This window comes from Danaus plexippus (genome assembly GCF_018135715.1).
Source record: "Danaus plexippus chromosome 18 unlocalized genomic scaffold, MEX_DaPlex mxdp_35, whole genome shotgun sequence".
Taxonomy (NCBI): domain Eukaryota; kingdom Metazoa; phylum Arthropoda; class Insecta; order Lepidoptera; family Nymphalidae; genus Danaus; species Danaus plexippus.
The window spans coordinates 572,795-599,760 of NW_026869854.1; the positions used below are offsets into that span (position 1 = coordinate 572,795).

General features: G+C 34.8%; 2 protein-coding genes across 3 annotated transcripts in view; both read left to right on the plus strand.

Annotated features, from left to right (window-relative positions):
• LOC116772858 (uncharacterized) overlaps nt 1-15,631 on the plus strand; it is a 33,758-nt gene extending 18,127 nt beyond the window's left edge. The window contains exons 2-25 of one of the 2 annotated variants that reach the window (XM_032665146.2): nt 4,527-4,606; nt 4,921-5,067; nt 5,440-5,633; nt 5,919-6,150; nt 6,798-6,938; nt 7,094-7,415; nt 7,486-7,775; nt 7,916-8,118; nt 8,300-8,483; nt 8,768-8,972; nt 9,057-9,250; nt 9,472-9,640; nt 10,036-10,183; nt 10,355-10,561; nt 10,804-10,987; nt 11,188-11,361; nt 11,541-11,597; nt 11,837-11,965; nt 12,217-12,357; nt 12,580-12,852; nt 13,236-13,367; nt 13,621-13,832; nt 14,124-14,252; nt 14,426-15,631. In XM_032665146.2, the coding sequence (XP_032521037.2) occupies nt 4,549-4,606; nt 4,921-5,067; nt 5,440-5,633; nt 5,919-6,150; nt 6,798-6,938; nt 7,094-7,415; nt 7,486-7,775; nt 7,916-8,118; nt 8,300-8,483; nt 8,768-8,972; nt 9,057-9,250; nt 9,472-9,640; nt 10,036-10,183; nt 10,355-10,561; nt 10,804-10,987; nt 11,188-11,361; nt 11,541-11,597; nt 11,837-11,965; nt 12,217-12,357; nt 12,580-12,852; nt 13,236-13,367; nt 13,621-13,832; nt 14,124-14,252; nt 14,426-14,680 (4,380 nt within the window). In that variant the 5' untranslated portion in view covers nt 4,527-4,548 and the 3' untranslated portion in view covers nt 14,681-15,631. The remainder of the gene's footprint in view (nt 1-4,526; nt 4,607-4,920; nt 5,068-5,439; nt 5,634-5,918; nt 6,151-6,797; nt 6,939-7,093; nt 7,416-7,485; nt 7,776-7,915; nt 8,119-8,299; nt 8,484-8,767; nt 8,973-9,056; nt 9,251-9,471; nt 9,641-10,035; nt 10,184-10,354; nt 10,562-10,803; nt 10,988-11,187; nt 11,362-11,540; nt 11,598-11,836; nt 11,966-12,216; nt 12,358-12,579; nt 12,853-13,235; nt 13,368-13,620; nt 13,833-14,123; nt 14,253-14,425) is intronic. The other variant, XM_032665147.2, reaches the window with a different exon arrangement.
• A 470-nt stretch (nt 15,632-16,101) lies between these two features.
• LOC116773091 (egl nine homolog 1) lies at nt 16,102-26,861 on the plus strand. The gene is made up of 7 exons (XM_032665475.2): nt 16,102-17,027; nt 17,385-17,504; nt 20,320-20,400; nt 24,067-24,206; nt 25,435-25,551; nt 25,673-25,734; nt 25,871-26,861. The coding sequence occupies exons 1-7, from the start codon at nt 16,155-16,157 to the stop codon at nt 25,897-25,899; spliced, it is 1,422 nt and encodes a 473-aa protein (XP_032521366.2). The 5' UTR covers nt 16,102-16,154; the 3' UTR covers nt 25,900-26,861.
• Nucleotides 26,862-26,966: the final 105 nt, after the last annotated feature.

Below are 26,966 nucleotides of genomic sequence, written 5' to 3' on the forward strand. Positions count from 1 at the left end.
TTAAGTTTTACTTTATGAAATATAAATGCTAAATACCAGTCATACCAAAACCATTTTGTTTTTATAATATAAGTAAGGATTAATAATGCAAATATGTTATAAAAGTGGCTTTAACAAAATAATTTAATAAAATTATAGACGTACATCACGTTCAGAAATAAATTATAAAAAAAACTTTACATCAATAAACAAAACTTCTCCATATCGTTTTCAAATAGATCGACCCTTATTTCTGTCAACGAAAAAAACAATGGCTTTCAAATTCTGTTTTTATTAACAACTTTAACAAAAAATTAAATGTAAGGGCAAAAAGACCAAAACATTTTTTTTTCTTACTGTAAGGATTACTTCTTGGGAAAAAATATAGGAACCTATATTTTAATTAACCTAGACCAGTACAAGGTATTTACATATAAATATGAACAAAATTATTTAGAATAAATTAAAAATATATTATGTAAAAATATGTAACACCTAAACAGGTAATATTGTAGAAATCCTATAATCTCAAAAAAAAATTAAAAGTTTATATATATATTTTTTAATTTAAGTTGAACGACTTAAACTTAATAGTTACTAAAAGAGTAAGATTACACAAAACCTTAGCTTTCAAATATCTTTAAAGTAAAAAAAAACAATGCACAATGGATAATAATTTATTGGAAAGTTCATTGACCAGCACGTTTGCTAAGAGTTCGTACAAAGTGAAATTGTCAACTTCATTCTCGAGTCGGATTCGTCACCGTCATACCATAAAAGTAATTCACTTTCTAATACGAGCTAACTATATTCTTGATATTATTTCATTATGAAGTAGCGTTTTGTTTCTTCATATGTAATGTTTGATTACGCTATTTATTTATTTCCTATCCATGAATAATAACTTATTCCACTAATAAATAATATAAAATACTAATTACTGCTCATAATCATAAAACATATACAAACACAGGTGTTATAATATTTTAGAAATTTTTTAAATGTGTTTTTACGTAATAAATTAAACCGGGAGACCATTTAAGTGAAACAAGAGCTATTAATAACTTTTTTTATTTGAATTTGGAATATTATGGTCGGCGGTAAGATTTTTTAAAACATTGGAATGAAAATTTATGACTTACATTTAACAAAAAATTTATATATTTTTTTGATTTGATTAAATTAAAATAATCTGTTGGATTAAAAAAGAAATGTCAAATAAAAGTTAAAAATATTAATTTCAAAGTATATTAAGGAAGCAATGAGATAATAAATGAAAATATTCCTACATAGGTTCGATATAAACAATGGTGGTTCTGTGACCCACAAAAGTGAATTTGATATTTTAATAAGGAGAAAGCAGATTAGCACGACAACAATGTTCTGCCTAAAATTATATAACCGACCTCAAAGACTTCACAATTGTTTTCCGAAGCAACAAAAGAGGACTATGCTTGTCTATGTTATTAATTGCCGTTTAAAAATGTAAAATATAGCCTTTTCCAAGGTGGTATTTGGGTGTCATGACAAATGTCAATAAAAACATTTCGGCGGCTGAATACGATTTACGATAGTAACATTAATATTATATTTATAATGTTGCAAAAATATCTACTAATTTAAAGATAATAAACACTACAAATGATGTCAATTTATTAAATTTATTATTTTCGATTAAATTTATAGTAAACGTGTTGGCGGGAAGGTAATATAATAATGCGATAGATAAAATCATAAATGTCATACGACAATGTCATACCGAAACATCGGCTGAAATTAAAAATGTAATCTTATACACGTCACTTACATCCTATAATAACTAGTTGTAAATTTTAAAACGTTAGATTAGTTTCCTATAATATACAAGCTAGCCATTACTTCAATTAAGGTCCGGCCGTAATAGTTAAGTGAATCCACTTACCTGATACAATTTTAGATTAAAATACTTAATCAATGTCAAACCCTACTGACATTTAGTACAGATTATACGAAAATTCAAAACGTTACATTTCATTTATAAGTAAAAACCAAAATCGTTCTTTTATTAATCTGGCTGAAGGGTTACTCACATTAATATTAATAATTTTTCTCAAATATGTTGAGTGTTTATAAAAACTTAGATATGATTATCTAAACTTATTATTACTTTATCCTTCGGATAATTATTTTTTTGCACGGATCAGTCCGAGGTCGGTCACGTGCAGGAATTACATAACTAATCAATCCAAACCAATTAATAATGATTGCCCTCACTAAATCATATTGCTTCTTGAATAAGGTTTAACTCACAAGATTAGTAATTTAATTACCTCATGTTTCATTAACCAAATACACTGTGATTGCATTGAATAAACCTTAATTTATTATTCAGAGGCTTTATTAAGATAAAACTAACAACATCTAAAGAAAATTATATTTTTCGGAATTAAATTTATTCCGGATGTCATAAAAATAAATTTATTGCTTTATAATAAACGAAACGAATAATTATCTTAAAGTTAACGTGTAATAAATAAATACCTGAATTTGAACTACGCGAAATAAAAAGTTGGAAAATAGGTAAAAGAATATAAAATTAACTTATAAATTTCCTAATATATTTTTATATCATTATTATTAGCCTTTGTTTCTTAACTTTACATACAACAATTTCGTATTTTTTCATAGCAGTTTTTTTTTCTATTTCAAACTACAGAGATCGGTTTTAAATTTTTATACAAACCATTTTGCAGTTCAGTTTAAATTTTATCACCTAGTAGCACTTTTAAATGAGATTTCAACAAAAAAAAATGTACTTCACCTTCTGGCCTTTGCCTTTCTTTCTTCTTTTAAGTTTTTTCTAAGGCCTCCATGTTTTTAGACGTCCAGAGTGACATTGGCACCAAGAGTTAACGAAGTAAACTTCGTGATTGGTAAAAATTTTACTGAATCTAATGTGTAAACCTCATAATATAGTTATTTATGAATATTATGTATGACTGATTTAAAAACAAAAACCCCATTCATCGGCTACGTCTCAGTCATGCAAAAAGTATTATTATAAAATTAATAAATAATTTATACTTATAATAAACAATACGTCTCTTTGTTATTAGTAATTAAGACACTCATTTGATTTCAACATGGCCTCGACTGCATTTGGAGTCAACAGTCGAAGTGACTCAAGCGCGTTCTTGAATTGTACCTAATAGAGAAATCCGCTTACGGATAACATTGGTATTTATTTAGAATTTTGATTTCAATATTATTGCTTCACGTATTTTAAATATTATTATCATTAACCAATTATAGAATAATTATGAAATATACTCATTCCAAAATATTAGTTTTGGAACACGATGTTTAAACTTGGAAACGTGGAAACTTATAAAAAAATAGACACATGAATACCTAATAGTTATATTTTCTTTTTCAATTTTATTATTTAAAATGAATAGAGATATAATAAGTGGTGAGATGATAAGAACCTATATAATTATTACACTGTTTCAATATATTTTAAATAATTAAGTATAGATGGATATTATATATATTTAACTGATAATTTATAGATATTGTTACAATTATAAAATAGAAATAGCAACATTCTTATCCCAACTTTCACTTGAAGTGAAATTGTGTAAGTAGGTATTACACATAACACGCACGTCAAACTTAGATAAGTAAACGCTGGCTCGAGGAATGTGAAAAATATACGTATATTATGATATTGTATTAGAATGTATAAATTTAATTAACATTTAAATTAACAGAGCGACATCACGGCACACTTTACGTTTGTGAATAAACGAATTTTGAATTTATTATGCTTTTAGATTGAACAACACAAACGTCAACTAAACTGAATTGGTTTTGACTCTTCAGAATATTGAACCACAGATAACATTTACACTTCCATTAAATAGTAACGCTGTGAATGATTTGAAACTCCAATGTTATAAGAATTTATTCGTATTATCATTTAATTTCGTTCATTTCGTTCAAATTATATTTTAGAAGTAATATCGGTCGTTATTATAGCGGTACGAAATGTCTGAGAGAAATTTCTCATAATTTTGACATTATATAATATTTTGGTTTTTTTTTTTTTGTTAAGGGAATCGTTTTACAGATTATGAGTTTGAAAGAAATAGCTAATTTTGTCCTATTTGCAATTACAAATACCTCGAACTACACCATACTAAATGTATAATTCAATTATACTGTTGGTATTTAAATACTTTTGATTTTTTATTTAAGGTTTCAAAGAAATCGTACGAAGTAAAAGTCAATAAAATTTTCCGTTTGTTCTCTTTTAACAAAATTTCTATATGTGAATTGAAAAAGAAAACCTTCGTTAGCAAAAATAACATTATTTAATGCCATCACAGAATCTCACGAGTAGTACTTGCACTTCGAAGTTGAACAATACTTTAAGATATAATTTGCATATGAGTTGCATTTTATGCTACTGTTCCCATTCTGCAGTATTTGCTTTAACAGTAAGACGAGATGAAAGTTTACATTATGTTTCTCCGAGAGTGCATTTAACATTTTTGTTTTTGCAGTGGTCGTAACTGTAATGCAACGATGGCGCCGAAAGCCGTTAGGGTGGCGTTGTTCTGCGCTTGCCTAGTCATACTACAAGGTGAGTTGTAAATTTCAATACAAACAGCATAAATCATAATGACCTTTTCTCCCAAATAAAGAAGAACATGTCCACCTAAACATTTCTACCTCGCCTATATGAGACTCAAGGTCGTATTACTCTAAAAATGCAAATAATTTCTTAGAATATTTGTTAATGTTTTTTCTTCAACGAATCCCTTTTTCACTTGAAATATAATACACAATCCTTAATATCTAAGAGTAGATTTTGTTTCATAGTTTTTCATCCTTTCTCCTGATCCTCTATTCGAGTACTTTAGAGTTTAACTTATTATTATAAATTTCTTATCATAGTGAGCGCCGAATTGAAGGGCCGTTGTCCGGCTGACGAGGAAACCTGTCCTCCTCGTGCGACGCCATGTAATGACGACAACGACTGCGGGCATCAGATCTGTTGCAACACCTCCTGTGGGCGATCCTGTGTAGAGCCGCTCTACACCGGTGAAATATAACTATTGAATACAATACATAACATTGCCTTCGGTTTTGTAATAGACACTAGCGTACTTATATAATATTAAAAAAAACAACGGCTTAAATATCCAAAAAATATATATACATCTAGCAAACATATCTCTCGTAATGCAAGATGGTGGTGTAATTTTTACTTTTACTTTTTGACGCGTTGAGAGCGTGGGCTAGTGACCTGGAATACGAATCTATGCTAATAAAAGAACTTGATTTAACGAGCACGAGCTCTTCGAGCGGAAAGATAACGTTGTGACTCAAGAACTTCTGTGATAGCCGACAATTTTTCTAAATAATACACATAATTACAATATCATTAATTTCATGAATTTCAACTGTCAATAGGATGTGAGAACATAAAGCTGTCTTCGGAGCGAATATCCCGTGCTCTAGCTGCTGAGAACACACGCAGCGGCCGAGGGGTGATGAGGTCGCTGCGATCTCCTCGCTGCAAGGTCTCTGATGGAGAGTTCGAAGAGATACAATGTGATAACGAGATCATAAGCTCGTGTTGGTGCGTGGACGCCGCAGGCTTTGAGGTATCACACGTTCGTCACTAGTTGATTTCTCCTCGGTACATTGTTTCCTCTGAGAGTAAAATCCTTCAATATAACCATCTATTACATCCCCCAACAAGAACATAACTGTTGATTACGTTCTAAATATTTTTTCTTGTGAAACGAAATCGATTATATCATAGAAGACAAATTAAAACTATTAATGACTGCTAATTTTATTATATTAACTATATAGTTATGACAATTGTTACGTTTTCCTAATCTCACAAGTATGGAAAAACCCAAATGAAACGAAATGCTCACCAGGTGCCGGGTACCCGCGCTCCCGCAGCGGGTTTAGTGAACTGTTCACGAACAGCGCCCTGTGCGGCGCACACTTGCCGCATGCTGTGTCCACTCGGCTTCGAACTGGATCCTAACGGCTGTCCGCTCTGCAAGTGTCGCGACCCTTGCTCCACCATCACCTGTCCCAATCAGCTATCCTGTCAGTTGGAGGAGATGCCGTGCTTACGTCCACCCTGTCCCCCAGTACCCACTTGTAAGTATATCCCATTTAGTCCGTGCGCGCTTTCAATATTTTGTTTTATCTTGAGATCAAAGATTTTTAATTTCAACTGTGTATAATCTACTTTATATTTTTTTATATTCGTTACACATTTTATGCGGCGTAACATAAAGCATCACAACTATTTAAAACATCTGAAGAGAGATTTGACATTGTCTCGAATAATTCGTGGCATTAAAACTTTTCGTTTAATGTACAAAGTTACGTCCTGCGAGAACTTTAACGGTCACGGTTTCATCGCGCACAAGTTAATGTTCCACCCCATGACGTCATATCATTGATAAAATGTCTTGTGTAAATTTAAATGAAACTAACCACACACACACACACATACCCACACACACATACCCACACACACATACCCACACACACATACCCACACACACACACACACACACACATCTCGTCTGCCCGTGATTACGGTTGCTGTAAAGTAACCGATACGTCGGGATAATGTAGTTTTAAAATAATAAAATCCGCGTAGTATATCCGAAAATATGTTAGTTTCATTTAAATGAATAAAACTCGCTAAAGTCTTAGATCTCATTACGTCTTGTATAAAATTTTATTTTGGATTAGTTTTATGTGAATATGTATATTTATATGGGAACGATTTCTAGGCAAAAGGGGTCGCAGCCTCCAAAACATATGTCCGGTAGGCGAGCCACTTTTCATATCGGAAACGAGACGTCCATTCCTGTGCGGTACGGATCCAGGGAAACCGAACTGCCCGCCTCTGTATAAATGCCTCGTCGAATCTGGTAATGTTATTTTATTCGTGAACCCATTGTTCCTCACATGTATTATGCGCCTCGACGGAACAAAGACATTTTTATGCTAATTCCCACAGCGCAACGTTGTGGGCGATTAAATTGACTGTTGTTCGAGATGATCTTAATGGCGGTGATTACCTTAGGCAACGACTACGGCGTCTGCTGTCCAGCGTCACTTGAACTACAAAAGGCCGGTACCTGTCCCGCTCCGAAGTCTTCTGGAATGGACTGTGGGACTCCCTGCGCTCATGACCTCGAATGTCCGTCAATGCAGAAATGCTGCGACGGTGCTGAATGTGGGAAACATTGCGTTCTGCCCCACAACGTCACTATCTGCACTCAGCAGAAAATGCTCGCTGAATTACTGGTTGTAAGCGAGAAAGAAGGTAGAGGATACGTGCCGCAGTGCACGTCTGACGGGTCCTTCCTGTCAAGACAGTGCTCGCGGAACGGGCTCGTGTGCTGGTAAGAGGAATCAAATTAAAAACAAGTTCACAATTAAATAATGTACTAAACTGGAACTTTATCGCACAAGGTGTGTAGACACAGACGGCAATAAACTGCGAGGCTCTATGGGACCGTCGGAAACCGTGAAGTGTTCTGCCAAACCCCATCCAGCTCGTACTGGTGCTAGAAGTATTAGTTCCTGTGCGAGGGCCCTCTGCGCCGGGGTCTGCGAGTACGGCTACAAGACCGGCGGCGACGGGTGTCCGAGCTGCGAGTGTGACGATCCCTGTGCTGGGTTCCCCTGCGCTGAGGGAGAGGAGTGCGTGCGAGTCCGGGACGCCGATTGCTCTGGAGAGCTTTGCACTGGTTATCCTGTCTGTAAGTGATTCACACATAAGTCTATACTATATAACGGTATTTATTAAACTAATCGCACTTTTGTCGACCAATGTTGAAGATTAAAATATGGAACGAGAACTATAAATATTTAAATAACAATAAACAATATTTCGTACCAGGCCGTCCTAAAATCTCGTATGAGAATCCGTGCTCTGTGGGTGTGCCGGCGACGGACGAGCGCGGGGCGGTGTTAACTTGCAGGGAAGGGGGTGAGTGCGGGGAGGGACACAGCTGCACCCGCGGGGGGAGACACGGGCCAGCCGTCTGCTGTCCGCAACCGGACACTGACACGGATAATACTACTGAACCGGAAATACTCGAGGTAAGAAGAAAAAAGAAAATAGAGTATTCAAATTACATAATCCGAGCATTTCGAGCATCACGGACCTTTGAATTCAGATAAAAGAAGAAATCGGTATATTTCCATGGATCTTAAAATCGTTTTATCAATACGAATCACGGAGAAAGTTAGGGATAGTCAGCCAAGATATATTGTTGTATAGATCAACTTCGAAGCGTGTGGTCCGGAGGCTGAAGCGCTCTGCGGAGTGAACTCCACATCCAGCTGCTCGGACGGTGTTTGTGACGGTGACCTGGAGTGCTGCGTGACGGCGGGCTGTGGGCCTGTTTGTGTGGACCAAGACAAATTAAGACTACAGACCGACATTGTTGACGATACGCCCTCTAGTGAGTATCTTAATAACTAATTTTTTTCTAATTCCTTATTATTATTATTCATATATATTTATTCGATGTCATGAGGCCGCGTTAACAAACGACGCTTCTGCCTCCATTTGTGACCTGACGAAGTGATTTTTCAAATTAAAGTAATCGAGACGTTGCACAGAATTTAATAACAAAATATGAATAATTACAGTTAATACTTGAACATTATTGTACTGCAATGTTGTAAGTTATTATTTTTTTTGGTACATTAGACAAATTAATAGAGGTTCCGTGTACCCTTTAAGTGTGCGAATACCTCCGAGACTTCGACGAAAAGATGGAAGGTACGGTGGACGGCATGAAGCTGGCTCTTCCGGCGCCGAGCTGCAACCCAGACGGCAGCTTCACGCCGCAGCAGTGTGCCGGCGGACGGTGCTGGTGCGTCGACTCCTTCGGCACTGAAATACCTGAAACGAGCACCAACAACGCATCCGCCGTGGACTGCGACAAGTGAGTCTTCGTCATTGAAGGATTATCTGCAAAAAAAAACCTATTTATTTCAATTAAAAGTTATTGAAACAAATGTCCCGTCAGGGTGCGGTCGGAGCTTTCCTGCCTCGAACTGACGTGTCGCATGGGTTGCGACTACGGCTTCGAACTGGGCTCCGGGCGCTGTCCCACTTGTAAATGCCGCGACCCTTGCGCCGGCGTCTCGTGCCCCACGGGCCGGGCCTGCGCCCTCGTAGATGTTGCCTGCGACGCGGATTACTGCCCTCCGGTACCTGCGTGTGAGTTCGATACGAGTACTATCATTATGAAAAATAATTAACGACTGACCTCGAGTCAAAGGAAATACTATTTAAAGCTGTATAAACTAGAGATAGCTTAGGTAATGTTTATTTTAAAATGCTGAAGTGCTGCAACAACACTTGTTAAGTAATCCAATATGATATAAACGGGAACTCTGTGTTATAGCGCGTCAATTTAAAACGAAATATCCATGAGACAGGTCTTCCGCGGAAGTCAGGTCAGTGTCCGTATCTGGTGCCGTGGACGGGGTCGTGTGAATGGTCGTGTCGCTCGGACGCGGAGTGCGCCGGTGACGCGAGGTGCTGTGCCACGGGCTGCGGAACAGCGTGTGCCGAGCCGCTGAGGCAGACTGGCTGTCAACAGAGACGGTACGTATTACTGTATAGAGAGTTCCATTGGAAACTCCGGCACACAAAAAAGAATTCTTTGTGCACCGGGCGCCATCTGTCTACGGGCATGTTTATCGACCCGCTGAATACGAATTTCAAGTCAGTCTAGGACGTCCAGCCATCGATTTCGACTAAATTGCAAAAAACCCATAGTCCCCTCAAATAATTCTAATTCTTCGACTATTGTCCCGTATTTTTTACTTTTATTTCCTCAAAAGTTATCACACACATTTTTGAAACTTGCCCAAGCTGCCCTCTCCGTATCATTCATTCTACCTATAAAAACAGCATCCTGAAAAGATTTAATCATCACAGATTGATCACCAAATTCTATAAAAACATCTGATAATATTTTCCAATAATTATTTTATTAGTGCTCTTGCTTTACACACGGCTGCGGAAAGCGGAAACCCACCCTCGTGGTCGTGGGTCCCTCGCTGTAAGGAAGACGGCTCGTATGAAAGCATCCAGTGCAGAGGATCCACCAACATCTGCTGGTGCGTGGACGGCGTTGGCAATGAGGTTCGAAAAACCGTTTTTACAATAATGTACCTGCTACCATTCGTATACATTTTGTTAATATTTTTAAAATTGCAGCGGAGAAGTGAACCTAGATGAACATTTTTGTACTAAAGATTTGTGAAAAGCATTTGAATCAAGACGTACTCATCAGGAAATTTCTTTTCACTTCAGATCCCTGGCACTCGTACAAACAACTCTTCACCAAACTGCACCGCGCCAACTCAGTGTCCAGACCCTAAGTGCGATGAACAGGCAATGTGTCCTCACGGCCGGGAATTAAACGAGAAAGGTTGTCCAACGTGCATCTGTAAGGACCCGTGCGCCGATGCCAAATGTAGAGAAGACGAGACCTGCGAGCTGGTGCCTTTAGAATGCGAGGTTAATACCATCTGATAGAAAATTTCCTTTCAAAATCTGTTCGACGGTTTAAAGTTTAAACAAAGACTGGACAGAAAAAAAATAAAAAGAATATAGTGAAAAAAAAACCCTACAAACTTCTTATACGTTGAGTAAACATTAATTATAACTTGTATGAAATTTCAAACCCACATCGTTAACAGGAGTATAAGACGCCAGTGACCATTAAAAAATTTGATTAAAAAATAATTTATTGCCTTTAGGGTGAAACATGTCCACCGCTGGCCCGCTGCTCGCCGTCTCCTCAGTGTCCGTCAGGGGAGCCTCTCCTGGCCCCCGGTGGCGGAGCCCTGCCCTGTGGCCCCCGCGCCGCCGCCTGCCCCTCTACACACGCCTGTCGGTTCGCTCCCCACGACGCCAAACCAGCCGTCTGCTGTCCAAAGCCTCGTAAGTGAAAATAGCTATTAAACCTATAGTGTGATACTTATTTGAAGGTAACGGCTTAAAGCTCACATGAACTAAAGAAATACGACAAAGTCAATGTGAAGTTGTATCTAAGGGTCATATTGTTTCGGTGAAACGTCTTATCAATTACATGGTAACTCTTTCGCCTGACAGAAAACGACTACAGTGTAATCAATTTCTAGGAACTGTGTGTTTGGAGAATAAAGACGAGGGTATCTGCGAGGGGTCAGGTCTGAACGTGACGCGCTGGCATTTCAACTCGGCGAAGAACAGATGCGAGCGTTTCCTGTACCACGGCTGCTCTGGGAATCACAACAACTTCCGGACCAAGGAAGAGTGCAATGCCGTCTGTCCCGGTACGATGAACGAATGAGAAAATCCTCTAATCCTTTAGTTCCCACTTAATTGCCTTAATTCCTCTTTAAGTGCCATACAAAAACTTTAAACTTTAAATATTTAATTCCCTTAATAGCTACATCTACTTACATTAAAAATACGAAATCCATCTACCTATACTGGTGTAATATTTTGACAGTTGGAAATGCAACACCGAAAGTAAGAAAGACCACCAACGAGTGCAATGAACCCGGAGGCATGGCTGTTTTGTACCTTTAAATGTTTTCCCTAACATATAGAAATGAAAAATTTAGGAGACTTAAATATTAACAAAATCATTTACTCACTAACAAACTCTGGATACCTTTTCGATGCATGGTATGCAACACCTCGTATTCGTCACTGACTGCCTGATGTTTTTCTGTGTCCAAACGAATCATAAAGTAATATTTCCACAAAATACACTATTTTAACTGCTTTATTTAATGTTTGCAGTGTTAAGTCCATGCGAGAGACTACGCGAGAAAAACGAAGCAGCCGCCTTGAAGTATGGAAAGGGAACCTTCATACCGGCGTGCGAGGAAAGTGGAGCTTGGCAGTCCGTGCAATGTATGGCGCATATTGGTACGTATATTGAAAAGCTTAGAAAACGTCATGTATTTTTTATAATCTGTGCAAACATGCGACAAACACCTTTCAAAAGCTTGGACTGTGTTGACGTATTTCCTCCTCCTCTATTCTCACGACCCTGGCAGAATATACCGTACAAGTCTCTGCGCGGGTGAAGGATGCATGTAAAACAACCGAGCGACCAAATTCCAGGAGAAATAATTTGTTTTCTAATTTAACATCAACAATTACCGTTTGTTTATCAGACGTCTGCTGGTGCGTGAACGCTCGTGGCGAACCGCAAAAGGGCTCGCTTCTCCGCGGAGGGAAGCCGTCTTGCAACTTCCGACAAGCACGGAAATGGATACGACGCGACCCGCTGGATGAAAAAGACAGAGCTGATGAAGGTATGAATACAAACTTACCTCAAAATATTCTATAGTAATAGTAGTTAAGGAAAATATTGCATATTGAAGGTAGGTTTTAAGCAACTTATCTTAGACTGAAATTTTAGCTATATATTTATATGTAAGATTTTCAGTTTTAGTTCTCCATAACGAGAAATAGTGTTCAAATAGTCAATCTATTTGGGGAATTAGAGAATATTAACCTGACAAATAATTTTCCAGTATTAGAAGAATTGATCAGGCAGATGACAACATATAGAGTAGATGATTTCGAAGAACAAGATGAAGAAGATTCCATAGAGCTGGAGGCTGAACACCGTGAAGGCAATGATCTCCAGGATGTTTCCAGCGAAGACAGCTCCGTGCTGTCGGAAGTCGTGGTCCCGAAACTGGCGGAAACTATACGGAAGACACACCCGGTGCTGGTGACGCCGGTGTCAGAACAAACTGGTCTTAAGACAAAGTGTCAACTGATGCAGGAAGAAGTTGATAATGGTTAATAAAATTTCTTTTGCTATTTACTTTTTAATAGTTAACATTTCCTATACAGCTTACGAAATATGTTTTGTCAAACTAGTATAATGATCTTTGTAAATGAAATATCTTGGAACAATCGCTGGATGCTTGGATCGAAGGTGTAAACTCGTGTGAAGGATAATTACCACCGACTATCCAATCAAGTCATGTTTAAGGACAGAAATCCAACTTTTAGACTTATCAAGGGACACAAATCAATTAACACGACATGATCAAATTACACAAGCGAGTCAGCTATCAAATTAATGTACATAAAAGACTCGGTATCTTATGTTCTGTTGCAGGCCACGGTTTACATTATTTTTATCTGTGAATGCGTATTTTATCTATATTTCTAAAAGGTGGTGACGGCTACCGTCCTCGCTGTCACCCTGACGGATCGTTCGCTGCACGTCAGTGTGGAAGAAATCGGTGCTGGTGTGTAGACGCCGCGGGACGGACGCGACATGACACCACACATGCCGACCCCTGCGGTTAGTAACAGTTGGTCTATTGAACTACTGTCTAATATCCGGCCGCTTAGAGTTTGTGTTTCTGTCATCTGTCATCTTTCATCTGCCATCCTTCATCTTTCATCTGCCATCCTTCATCTGTCATCTGTCAAGTCGCCGAGACGTTAAATTTGTTAATAAATAACAACATTCACAATATGCATTTGAAATGATAATTAACATTTACCAAGGAATTGTCTGTCAAACACTATTAACGGCGAAATGTAATTTCCAGAGGTCACCCAAATAGAGTCCGCTCTGCTAGAGTTGGAATTGATCGGTACAGAGGAAGACGGAAAGAAGACTCAGAATCTTCTCACAACGAAGCTATCAGCGCTAGGCGTTCGAGTGCCAGTGACTATGACAAGAGAGAAGGGCGTGGTGAGGCTGCGGGCGGTGTTGCCAGGGTCAAGGGCCGCTGACGTGGTCTATCAGTTGGAAGCACAGGTAATAGCAAGGAGCCTCATCAATTCTTTATGATATAATAATTCCTTTAATTATATTAAACTATTGAAGACTCGTAGCAGAAACAGGAATAGTAACATAAATTTGATAGTGTAATATGCAGTTAGTTTGATTGTGTTTAACCACTGGTACATAAAAAAAATATTAAAAATAAAAACGGTCATTACAATTTTTATCATCGGCGACATATTATATGCAAGTTAGACTTGGATGAAGACTATACATAAATGAAAAATAATTGTATATAAAAATAATTGTATAACATTCATTCAGGTGAAGAAGGAGAAACTTTTAAACGCCAACAAATCTGAAGATGGAGTGCTTGGAGCTGATGTTATTCGTAGCGAGTACCGCCTCGCGCCGCCGCGCACGCTGCAGAGAGAGATACTCAGCGAGTCGACGGTCAGTTGAAAATGACATTTACGTTGCAAGCTGTGCACCGAAACGTGTCATTAATTAAAAACTGAGACCTCTTGAACCAGACAAATGTTTAAATAATATCTGTAACAAATCGTATATTGTTGTTGTCTGATGTTCAGGCCATTAATGATGTGACCTGTTTGTATATTGTCCAGGTGTCGGCTGCTACGTCGTATCACACAGCTCTGATCGTTCTAGCGGCCACCTCGGCGTTCATCATCAGCGTGCTCTGTGTGCTGGTGATGTTGTACCGCGCACGTCTGCAGCGAGAGCCGCATAAAGCTGAACGCTTCCTGCCTCCCGCACCGCCTGTGTACGTGCTATCGGCGGATGAGAAAGCTGAACTGGCGAGAGCGCTACACGCTCCACCAGCCCCGGTACCGCCAGCGAACGCTGATGAAAGAGTGTAATACATAGCCATTCGCTCATCTTCACCTCCTCTGACGGTTAACTATGGACTACTATAAGTACTCAACATGATCTATAAACCATTAAGAGTTTTAATCTTGTACTATTATGTAACGACATGTTTTCATATAATAGGACATGTATAATCAATACACTTTGTACAGATTATATATAAATATTATGAGATCACAGACTTGAACACAAGAACAATTTGTGATTTACAAAAATGATCGTGATTATAAATATGTTCGGAAACGTGTTCATAACATATAAAAACCTAGTATTCTTCAATAGGGTCCAATTGGATAGAAAATCGTGATGTCTATTCTAACTAAACCTTCTTTAAAGTAATAAGTGACTTATCTGTATATACAGACCGAAATGGGCCTTAAACGAATTTAGTATCTTGTTAAGTTTGGTCCGTTTTTGCAATGTTACAAGTATAAGAAAACTATTCATTTTCGAAATAGCACACTTTATAATATTCACATTAATTATCATTATTAAAATTGTATAATACTTTGATAAACATGTAATTTTAACTTCATAAAATTTTAAATCAATGTCTTCTTAGTTAGTATGTGACAGCTCAAGCGGATGTCAAAGAAGCGAAGTGACGTGCGTCGATGACAGCGACGAACGCCTTTACGCACCTTAGTTCCTCTCGTCCGGTTCCGATGTTGTTATTTACGATACAACAACGCGACTGGATGTTGAACTAATCTAGTCTCTCACTTTATAAACACATTTTTTATATATTTAATCAAAAGTAATTAATTCAAATTCACTTTCTTGTAAATAATTTCAGATATTAACATTATTTATTTCACAATAATTTCTATATGTACTTATTATTACAGATTTTTCCAGTTATAATATATAAGTGTAGTTTAAAAATATATGAAATTAAATATAAAGTATTATGTTTTATGTAAAATAAAGATCTAATTTTACACCTCCTTGTTTCATTTGAAAACAATTTGTAACCTAAAGAAATAAATACTTAAAGAAAAATATTTTTTCATTTTGTAATCAATTTATTTTCAGTAGGCTGTTCAAATCTTAGATTTATTTATCAATTATTAATTAAAATACATTAATAATATCGTATTTTTGGAATGATTGGTTATCTAGATTAATTTGTGAAACAAAACTGGTAAAGCTATAAACAATAAATATAACTGGTTAAAACAGTGTGTCCTATCTAAACAACTATTACATTATGTAATTCCCCAATAATTCATAATTTACTGTTGGAAAAGAAAAGTTTAAAGACTAATTAAATTATAAATAATAAAACCAATAAAATTTTAATATTATTTATAAATCTTGATAAATAATATATAATGCACCTCAAAGTCACAGATTCCAATCCATAATATGGATAAAAGAAAATTAGATGACGTTTCTTTCTACAATGACAGCTGTTGTAAGTTCAGAAGGGCCGGTCTAGTGGGAAATTATTTTAGAATCAGAATGAATCAAGAAGGCGTACTCGCGAGTTGCGCCGTTTGCAATCAGCAAACCCAAAGGAGATGTGGTCGTTGTTTTAGTGTTTATTATTGTAACACAGAACATCAAAGACAAGATTGGAAAAGGCATAAAATCAATTGTGCACCTAAGTTACAGGAACAGGGTTCGCGAATTGAAAAAAATATTAAATCATCTATCCACGAAGAAGAGAAAAAGAAAGAAACCAAAAAAGAACAATTAATAACCTCATCTGTAGTGAATAATAATAAAGAAGTGTTACAAGTGGGTAGTGAAACTAGACGTTTGAAAAAATCTAAAAAGAAAACTGCCAAGAAAGAGGGTAGTGACACTATTAGTGATAACAAAAATATCTCTCAGATTATAGAAAATAATAATGAAAGCACAGCAAGTGTTAAAGTCGATTTAAAGGACAAAAGTGTATTTTCAAGCGTAGTTTACTCTAATAAAGACGTAAATAAGATAAGTGCCATAACTTACGAAGGTTCGTCGGAACAGGAGATATTAAATGAAAAGGCTCAGCAGTTGAGCAGCGTTGATTTCGCGAGTGCAAGCACTTCAAATGTTTTAAAAACAATTAACAGAGCTGATGTGAAAATGCCACCTGTACCTATTGAACAGTCAACTAGAATGAAGGAGTACCCCGAGGCCTCACTAAAAGGTAGCGGGGCTCCATTTAATACCACAATGAACAGTTACTTTATGGATCCCAGTGATCCATCCTATGAGATCTGCCAGAGAGTTATCAGAGACATGACACAATATGGTGTGTGCGTTATAAACAATTTCCTTGGTAAAGAACGGGGACATCTTGTATTGAATGAAGTGCTGGAAATGTACAGATCGGGGATATTTACGGTGAGTTTTTCAATTTCATAGATTGTTCTTAAACATTAATATATAAAAAATATCTCCTTAGGATATTTTACAACTGGTTTTTTAAAATAATACTTCCATTTATATTAAAATAAACAATATATATATAGAGAATTTTTATAAAATCAGTTATAGTTATTGTTGATATGAGACGTTGAAATGTTAAAGGAATTTTTGTTTTCATTTAAATTGCTTCATTTTTTATAAACACACACAATTAATATTCTATCATTACTGTGTACAAATATTTTTCACATTGTCATTTAATTCTCTTATTTTTGTAACTAGCATTAAAGTATTGATTGAAGGTGTTAATAATTTTACATGTGCTAATTGTAGGCAGGTCAATTGGTTTCTAGCCCTGGAAGCACAGAAGCACAGACAATTAGATCGGACAGAATAACATGGATCGACGGCAAGGAGCCTCAATGCCATCACATAGGACAATTAATATCACAAGTAATTATCACAATGTATATTTTATTTCACAATTCTAAAAATACCCGCAAGAAGTTAACAGTATTGATATTGCATATATGAGAAAGTTTGTAAGTTTGGATGTAGTATGTCTTGATGTTTGTTGCTCTTTCATGAAACAAATACTTGAACGATTTTGATGTAACTTTACAGTAAATTCAGTAAGATATTGGGATATGATATACACTAGACTTCCCAGTTAGTTGCTTACTTTATCTATTATTTGGACATATTGTTGTTTTATTCGTGTCCAATTCTAAATTCCAAAAACTTGTCTACCTACAGATATACTGGAAGGAAATATTTCTCAACGACCAACAATATAAACATTTTATTGCAAAATTTGATTATTTGCAAAGAAAATGCTCTAGTCAAATGAATACTGTGTGTGTGTTAAATATTTTCGCGTATTTATTTACAGTACAATATATTTTTTTTAACATAAATGTTGACACAAATTATGTCAAGAACACAAAAAAATATTCTTATCGTGACCTCGATACCCCAAACTTATTGCAAACCAAATCGCCAATACATACGCGACAAGGATGTTGGTTTACCGTTGTCAAAGACGGTGGTCACCTCATCGTAATGGAAGACGAAATTTACTTTAATATGTACAGATATATTTTACAATTCTACCTCCTTTATAATTTGCCTACGAATAATTCTAACGTATATCGAACCTAGATGTCCTATTTACAGTCTGCGACCCACGCTAGTGTCTGTTGAACCTGACAGTTGCTGGTTGTTTGAAAACATCGCATTAATTCAGCGAGCATTGCGTATCTATGTTAATGTGTGCGGTTTTTGTTTAGGAATGTCGCTTACACTTTGTTTGCCGTATCAAAACAAGTTATGGAAGCAGATCATTGTGTAGAATATTTGATTTAAAATTTATTTACTTAACCATATCTTCTGTCACAGCAAAAGAACTTAGGCAAGCTATTTAATATATACGTTTATATTAATGGCATTTTCTTAACGAATGAAACGAATGAGAATATTTATTTATTTACTACAGATGCAAAAATAATATATTTAATTTATTCCTGAACATTATTCTTCATATAATGTTGATGTTTAAAGAATACTGTTAAAATTATACAAGACCCAAGCCCTAAGCTTCTTCATGTTTCTGTCGAATCTCGTCTCTTTTGGATACGACAGTGTTTATAAAATATTATTATTTAAGAATGGGGTCGAAATATTCACACGTATTGACAAATGATATACCTTATTTGAGATATGAATTCTAAAACAGTGATGAGGGGGGGGGGTGTTGTTATTGCGTAATATTTTTTATAATATAAATGAAGGTAGGTATTAATAAGGAATTGTTTATATTGAAATAAGGTTATATCAGTGATAGTTTGAATTGTATTTTAAACTTCAGAATATGTAGACGAGATTGTAAGATAATAAAGATAAGAGATAACACTGACGCCGGTTATTCAAAGGAATTCCCATACGCAGCGTGCTCATCGGCGGTCAATTAATTTATTATGTTCAACTTATGTTATATATATGAAGTTTTTGCTGAATTTTCTTAATTCAGATTATTTTTTCGCACATTCTATTACATAAATTCTCTTGGTGTGAACACGTTTTCGTTTGCGTCACCTTCCATACGAGTTTAAATGTCATGAAAGTAAACAAATGATTTCAATACAAACAAATACTGTTTTATTTCGTATATAAATATTTTTGTTTTTCGAATTCCTCGGTTTAAAAAATATTCGTTGAAAAAATATTCGCTGATTAATTTCATTTTAATACTCTTTGGAAATGATATATCGATTATGTTGAATTTTTTTAATAAAATTAATCTGCAGTTCGAACGCCTTCAATTTAATTCAGTGGGCTTCGTCATTCTGATATACATACGTACTGGACGTAGAGACTAAAAGACCCCAAGAAAAAAAGGAAATTTTAAATGCAACTAATCTTTCGACATGGTTACGCGCTTTTATTGTTATATCTTAGATAAATGTCTTCGTGTGTCACACTTTCATCTCGCTCCCGGTTACGCTGACAAAGCCTAGGGCTAACAGCTGCGGACAAGTCGAAACTAAAAAAAAAATCTTTCATCTCCGCCCGTGATCACTTTAAAGTGCAGCTTGCTGTAAACTGGAAAGTAATAGAAACTTCGAAAAAATATAAAAATAAAATCGGATAGTTATCGAAAAACATAATTCAATTGAATGTGTACTCGCGAAAATCTTGGAGACTTAAAGAAAAATATTTTACAGTTTGTATTAACATATATATTGAGAATCAAATATAGAAAGTGATGCGGAACATCCGACGATGTCCCATTTAGAAAGTGTATGATTTGGGTCAACGTCTACGTTAACTAATGGCGTTACATAACCTTGAGCCCTTCAGATGCAGACGTGACTGTGGACAGTTCGCCCATTCACTAACTCACGGACATTATTATAATACAACGCGGCTTCACCTTCCGCGATAGATGTAACGAAGGGTCACGTTCAATTAGAATGCTTACAATTTTATTTTATGAACGAACTAATACAAGTATTAGTGTGATTAAGAATTAAATTAGACTATCACGAATTTTTCTTAGTCTTAGGATAGCACCAGCCGCTGATAATCTTGAACAACTTATTAGTCAGTAATAATTTCACAGTTCTTGGGCTACTATTATGTTACCTTTTTGTTATGTTTTTTTTTTTATATAATAGAAAGTGAAAAATATGATGCAATCCTTTTAAAAAAAAAAATCACCGATGTAACTGTACAAAATAGACTTAATTTTTGCAATTTAAATTTCCAGGTGGACAGTATAATACTGAAAGCTAACAAAATGTCCAACAACGGGAAGATGGGGAACTACATCATCAATGGCAGGACGAAGGTAAATTATAATATAAATATTAAATAAAATACGTTTTTAGAATATAGTTTTCCAGAATAATTTACCACGCGTTCGTAACGTCGAACGTATTACAGACGGTATACAGTGCATTCACATAAACATGTCAATACTATAGTATGAAACGATTTATGAATGATAAACTGATAACCATCCGTGTTTAGTTTTAAACTGATGGTAAGGTACGGGTTAATAATATAACTAGTTATATGCACGTCCAGAATGCTTAGTCTGAGTTTATTTCGTAAATTATAAATGGGTTCAACTATGCATATACGAACGTTATCGTACACCTAAAGGTTTTGTTATAATACACTCAATAAACAACCTAAAAGCAAGTTATTTGCGACTCCATTTAATCTATTTCTGATTTTATTTCGTCACGAGCACAGTACAAGATCGTATTGTTAACGGAAATACCGTCAATGTTGTGGTTTACAGAAAATTCACACAGTGATATTATGGTTTGGAGTTTGTAAAGAATAATCTAAAATCTATAATAGTTAAGATTTACATTTTATATAGATAAACATATACGTTTGTCCGTTAAATCACGATTTAATAATAAAAATCCGTTTATGGCCTAACAACGGGATCGTCAACATTTTTTCATATATATGTAAATCCTCGCACGTTACAGTATTAACGTAGGTTATTCAGTGACAGACTGGAAACGCTTCGTATGTTGTACGATTCAAACACGCGCTAATCATAACGAAAAATATTTATTTAGATAAATTCCGATACAAACGTATTTCTACCGAGGCTTGTGTTATTTCTAATCTCTCACGTCTCCATAATCTACTTCGGCTTCTGTTAATTAATAGATAATGCCAATTAGTATCACGTCACCGAGCTCGTGTGGTCTCGAAGATATCCGTATGAATGTGCTCTTTGAAAATTATTAGAGAACACAGTGAAATATAAAAATCCATTGTCAGAGTGACAAAAGCACGTTATTATGAAAATATCGTTATTATTCTTGTCGTCTGTGCTACAAGAAAGGCCTTGTGTTTTTATTGAAATTATGTTAATAAATTTTTTTTTTCTATAACATAGGTATTTCAGGTTAAAACTTCGTGCTGATGTATGTGTGTAAATCAATTTTATTCGGTCGACTTCTAACTTAAATAAGAAGTCATTAAACAAACAATATAATGAGGGTATTATTTAATTCTATAACGAATCGTAAATAATACCAAAACGATTCATCAATAATTTGTAATTTAAATCGGTGTGTGTAAGTACGGAATTTTATAAATATTTACAATGGAATGTAATGTCCTTGCAAGGACGCAGATCTAGTTATGTTGTGAAGGGCCGGCTGCCGGCTTTATGTTTTCTAGACTCGGATAGTGTTGTAAAACCTTGTTGGAACCGGTCAGATACGTACAATTAAATTATAATTGCTACCGTCAATGAGACGCACTAATTTGGCGCCGTATTTAATCTAGGTGTATTTCTAAACGTTATCTGTGCGAAAAATGTATCGTTAGGGATTGTATTGATAAGGGCGTGCGCATGCGCCGTGCTCGTAGCGGCGTACGTGATCAGAGTCATGGCGGCCGCGGGGGGCGAGGGCGTGGGGGGAACACACGCGCCCCTTCTGTTTACAAACGTTGAGGCGTCAATCGTCACACAACAAACACTGTTCTTGTTTCAAAATTGTAATGGATAATCGTTGTGGTAACACTTTGGTATAACCGATGTGAATGTGACTTAAATTTTTATATAATGCTCACTGTGATAATGTCATATATTGCCTGCCAGCTACATTCAAGTGAAAATATTTTAGAATTAAACGATTTGTGTATGAAAAAAAAATTATATAACAAGGTTTTTAATCACTGTTCGAACAAAATACAACACACACTATACAGATATAAAACTTGGCTTCTATCGTTTATACAAACGTAATAAGTATTTGAAGTGCAGTCTCGTATTGTTTGAGTTTGAAAGGGAAAAAACATTTTCCAGTATGTTTGTTTACATAACGTTAATAAAATGCAAGCATTTATTTTTATGTTAGCAATGAATTTATTTGAACAATTTTAACTTTTGCTTCAACTTACTAGTATATACCTAAGTCTGTTTACATAACATGCTCCTATTTAATATAAAGGTATATTCTAAATTCAAACATGTAAACAGTAAAACTTTCTCCTTATTATTTTTATTTTCGAACGACCTTGCTCTCATTTATTTTGTAATGGGACTTCTTAATTTTTTATTAAGTTTGAATAAGCATTAACAAATAAAATGAAGATTAACTACGTGTTATGTTGTTAATGTAATCTGATCTTTAATAGCTTAATAAAAATAATAATTTTATATTAAAGAAATATTCACAATAAGGTTATAATTTTCGATTTACTCAATTCAGTCTGGCTTATAATGATCTATATTGAGTAAAAAATACTTGAACGCTTACGTCATAGTCAAAAATTAAAAAAAAAACTCCCTTAAATAGCTTCGTCAAATAAACGGTTTTTGATTGATATAGGTAATAATGTTGGCATACAATACTTCTAAATTCTAATACAAGAACTATTTAAACTTGCTTCATTGTTAAAGTCATATTATGTCATATCTATACATATAAATTTAATTAATTATAATTAATGTTTACAAACAAACCACTAATTTATATAACAGCTAGTAAGTCAAGTAATTACAACTATCAAGCCACCGCAATTCAAACTCTATCCACATCAATTTAATGTTTATTTTTGTATTAATGAAATCTATTTGCATTATATTTTATTACGTAAAGTTAAGTGTAAGCATATTTTTACGTAAATGGCTTTAAAGGATTAGTTGTGTGAAATCTTTTTATGTGTGTGTGTAAGTGTCATGGTAGCTCTTAAACGGATCGACCGATTTCCATGATTTTTTTGATGTAGTCCTTCTTGATTGTGGTCGTTCTTACTTAACTGTGTTGTATAAATGTGAGTCGAACACTATTAAATTATTAGAGTCTTAAAACAAAGCATAGTCAATTTCATTTATGTATATAATTAAATATTTTAATTTCTATCATCTTAAAAGTCGTCCCAAAACATTACCGGGAGTTTATCTAATTTGTGAGTTATCCTTCTATACTAAATATTGATAATATTGTAAATAAAAAATTACAAGGAAAATAATGAAAACAAACATGTGTGTCAAGGAACGCGTGTGAAGGGAGCCGGCGGATGTGTGTACTCAAAGGGAAAAACCCGCGAGCTTCGTCTAGAAAATTTCACAATCGTTTTATTACTTGTCTACAGGAAAATGTGCAATAATAACCTTAAAAAATGCGACTACTTAATTTTGCAACGTAATATTTTATTATGATAATGTTGCTCGGCGGTGTACAATTGAGTGTTTTGTATTGTCTTAGCTTCTTGGAACATGACATTTATCTGATAAAATAGTGTACGAGTATGTTGAATTATAATAACATTGTGCTTAGCACAAGTTTGCGTCTCCACTACATACAGAGCGTTTTCCATTTGTCATTCAAGAACCAACGTTGATAATTTAATTTGCGAAATTATGAAAAAAATACGAAAATTATGTAGGGCTTTATATATAGAATGTGTGATTAGATTCTTATATTCACTATTGTTTATTTAATTTGTGTATCACTAACTTAATATCCTTCAGGCGATGGTAGCATGTTATCCTGGTTCCGGAAGTCACTACGTCAAACACGTGGACAATCCGAATAAAGATGGCCGCTGCATCACAGCAATTTACTACTTGAATCTCGACTGGGATGTCAAGAGATGTGGGGGTCTGCTCAGGTGTGTACAACAAAATACCTATTTACATTGATGTGAATGTGAGGGTAGTTTCAATTCAATAGTTGATGTTTTATTTTGATAATACTGTACTATAAAAAAGACGTATTCAAATTTAATATGATTTTAAAAATTTAAACGAATAATATTTGTCGGAGTAAGAAGCACTTTGTCGTTTTTTAAAAGAGTGACGTCAGCATCACTGACGTCACCGATGACATTATTCTTGATTGACATCGGGCTCTCAGACTATTGAAGGTAAACTCGTAGACGATTTGAAGAACATCTTAGTTCAAAGAGGTCCGATTCTTGCAACGGCTCCAGCGGAACTCCCTGTTATCTGTACTCTCGCCTCTATTTATACCAACGCAGGTGGTTATCCGAGTGACGCCTGATAATTTCATCTACTCTCAATTATTGATTATTCAAATAAAAGTAATTGCGCCATATTTTTGTTTTTGATATATTAAATATGCATATGTTACAATTTCATCTTGTATGATGTAAGCTTCATTGTGTCCACTTAAGTAGAAAACTGATTTACCGACTTTCAGGAGATACTGTTGTGTTATTTGTGGACGTGACATTTGTAACTTATGCATAAAATCAGTTTTAATCATAATCAATATCTCTAAGATTACATTCGTAACGTCAATACGTTAGTATGGCTGTGGTATTTTATTGTACAGTTTATAAAAAATAATTAAACATATTATTTGAATTTTCGTTATCTGTGATGTATGTTTTTGTTTCAAACAGATGTAATCTTGGGTTCCACGTTCCGTGTACTGTTCCATTCCGTCTAGTCTTATTTTTTTATAAAATCTTTGAAGTAATACTTTAATGTACTCATACCTTTTTTTGATCAGTAAAAATAATGATTTCGAACAATTCTGATTATAACTAATTGTAGGAATGCTGACAAGAAGAACACATTGAGAGAAATTACAGAGTTTTGGTACCCGACAGAAAACACGTTTTAAAATAAAATCAGAATAAAATAAAAAATAATAATTTCTAATGTCATTATAAGATTATCTAAAAGCGAATGTTTTGTTATTACCAATTATTGGTACAGTCGCTTGTATTTAAATTATCCTTTATACGTACTCTTATTATTAGCTTAAAAGTACTTAAAATTTTTGGTGAAGAAAAAATATCTTTGTTTTAGTTATGGGGATTTCCATTACATAAATAACATGTAAGACCAACATATCTTTCTAATTTCCAGGGTTTTCCCCGAAGGAACCAACCAGGTGGCTGACATCGCGCCCATCTTCGATAGGATGCTGTTCTTCTGGTCAGATCGAAGAAATCCTCACGAAGTGCAACCTGCTTACTCAACGAGGTGTGTTGTAGACAATAAAAGATGCTTTTTGATTGTACAATGCTAACGACCTTGTGATATTGTATTAATAATCTCGCATTTTATTCACAGATTACTAAATCTTTCTTGTATTTCTTCACAGATATGCGATCACATTGTGGTATTTCGACTCTCAAGAACGTGAAGAAGCCCTTAGGAATTTCAGTAAGTTTTTTTTGGTAAAATGACATTAAACACGTAGAAAGAAACTCAAACATAGTCTATAATTTCAAAATATTATATAACTTGTATTTTATTTTTTTCTTTATTTAATTCAACGCTTTTTTATATTTATCAACAGAACGCGGTCAGCCCTCATCAAGCAAGTGATATCGGGCCTCCGAGCAGATACTGCTCAACCGTGTACTTGCATGTCACTTGTACACAATCTCACCTCTTTGTATACAAATTTTAAACACAGTTATACATCTCATAGCTATGTGTATAATCTACGAGATGATGAACTATATCGACAAACGGCTGAGAGACATGCAAGTTTAAAAAAAATATATATTACTCATTCGTGTACAGTTCATATTGACATTAATTAGAAAAATTACTCATCCGTGTCCAATCAATATGAATGTGGTATAGTTTTCACTCTTATTGTACATAAGTTCTGAAAGTCATAGATGTTAAAAGTATTATGTTATTCTATAGTTTCTGTTGTTCACTGATGTTATCTTGTTTTCCTTATCTCACTCACTCTGCTGTTTCTTTGTTTAAATCCTATATGTATTAGCGTCAGTGGGCGTCGTTTTATTGAAGACTGATGACATTTCAATATCATAAAGACTATATCTCTGTATATATATTTATTGTATTTATTCGCCTCATTACCAGTAAAGCTCAACGCCAGTATTTAATTAGTTTATAATTCAATGTTGCCAGTTGAATGTGGACATGACTTTATGGTAATCGAGTCATTATTATATCATTATTATTATTATTTTTTTTATACTTAATTTTTGTCGATACAGATTATACGTGTGTTCAAAATTTATGTTTTTTTTTTATCATAGATAAAATAATTTATAAATGTAATTATGTAAATAACGTCTGTAGTTAGCTACATATATGTATAATTAAATTGAAAAAAAAATACTATTGCTGTATTGATGTATGGGATGTATTATGATGTGAACCCCTGCTTTGTATTGAAAGCGGTTTTTTTTTATTTCTATGATTTTATAACCCGTTATCTGAAATGATGTCCCCGAAGCTATTTATTTGACTTAAGACGAATTCCGTTTCATGTGGACGAAACTGGCAATAAATTTCTCTTATATAAACCATCTTTCATTTAAACCCTTATATATTGGACTGTACATAGATCTTTTGTCAAGTAATTCATGTAAGTGAATGGTTTTATTATAAAAGATATAAACAGTTCTAAT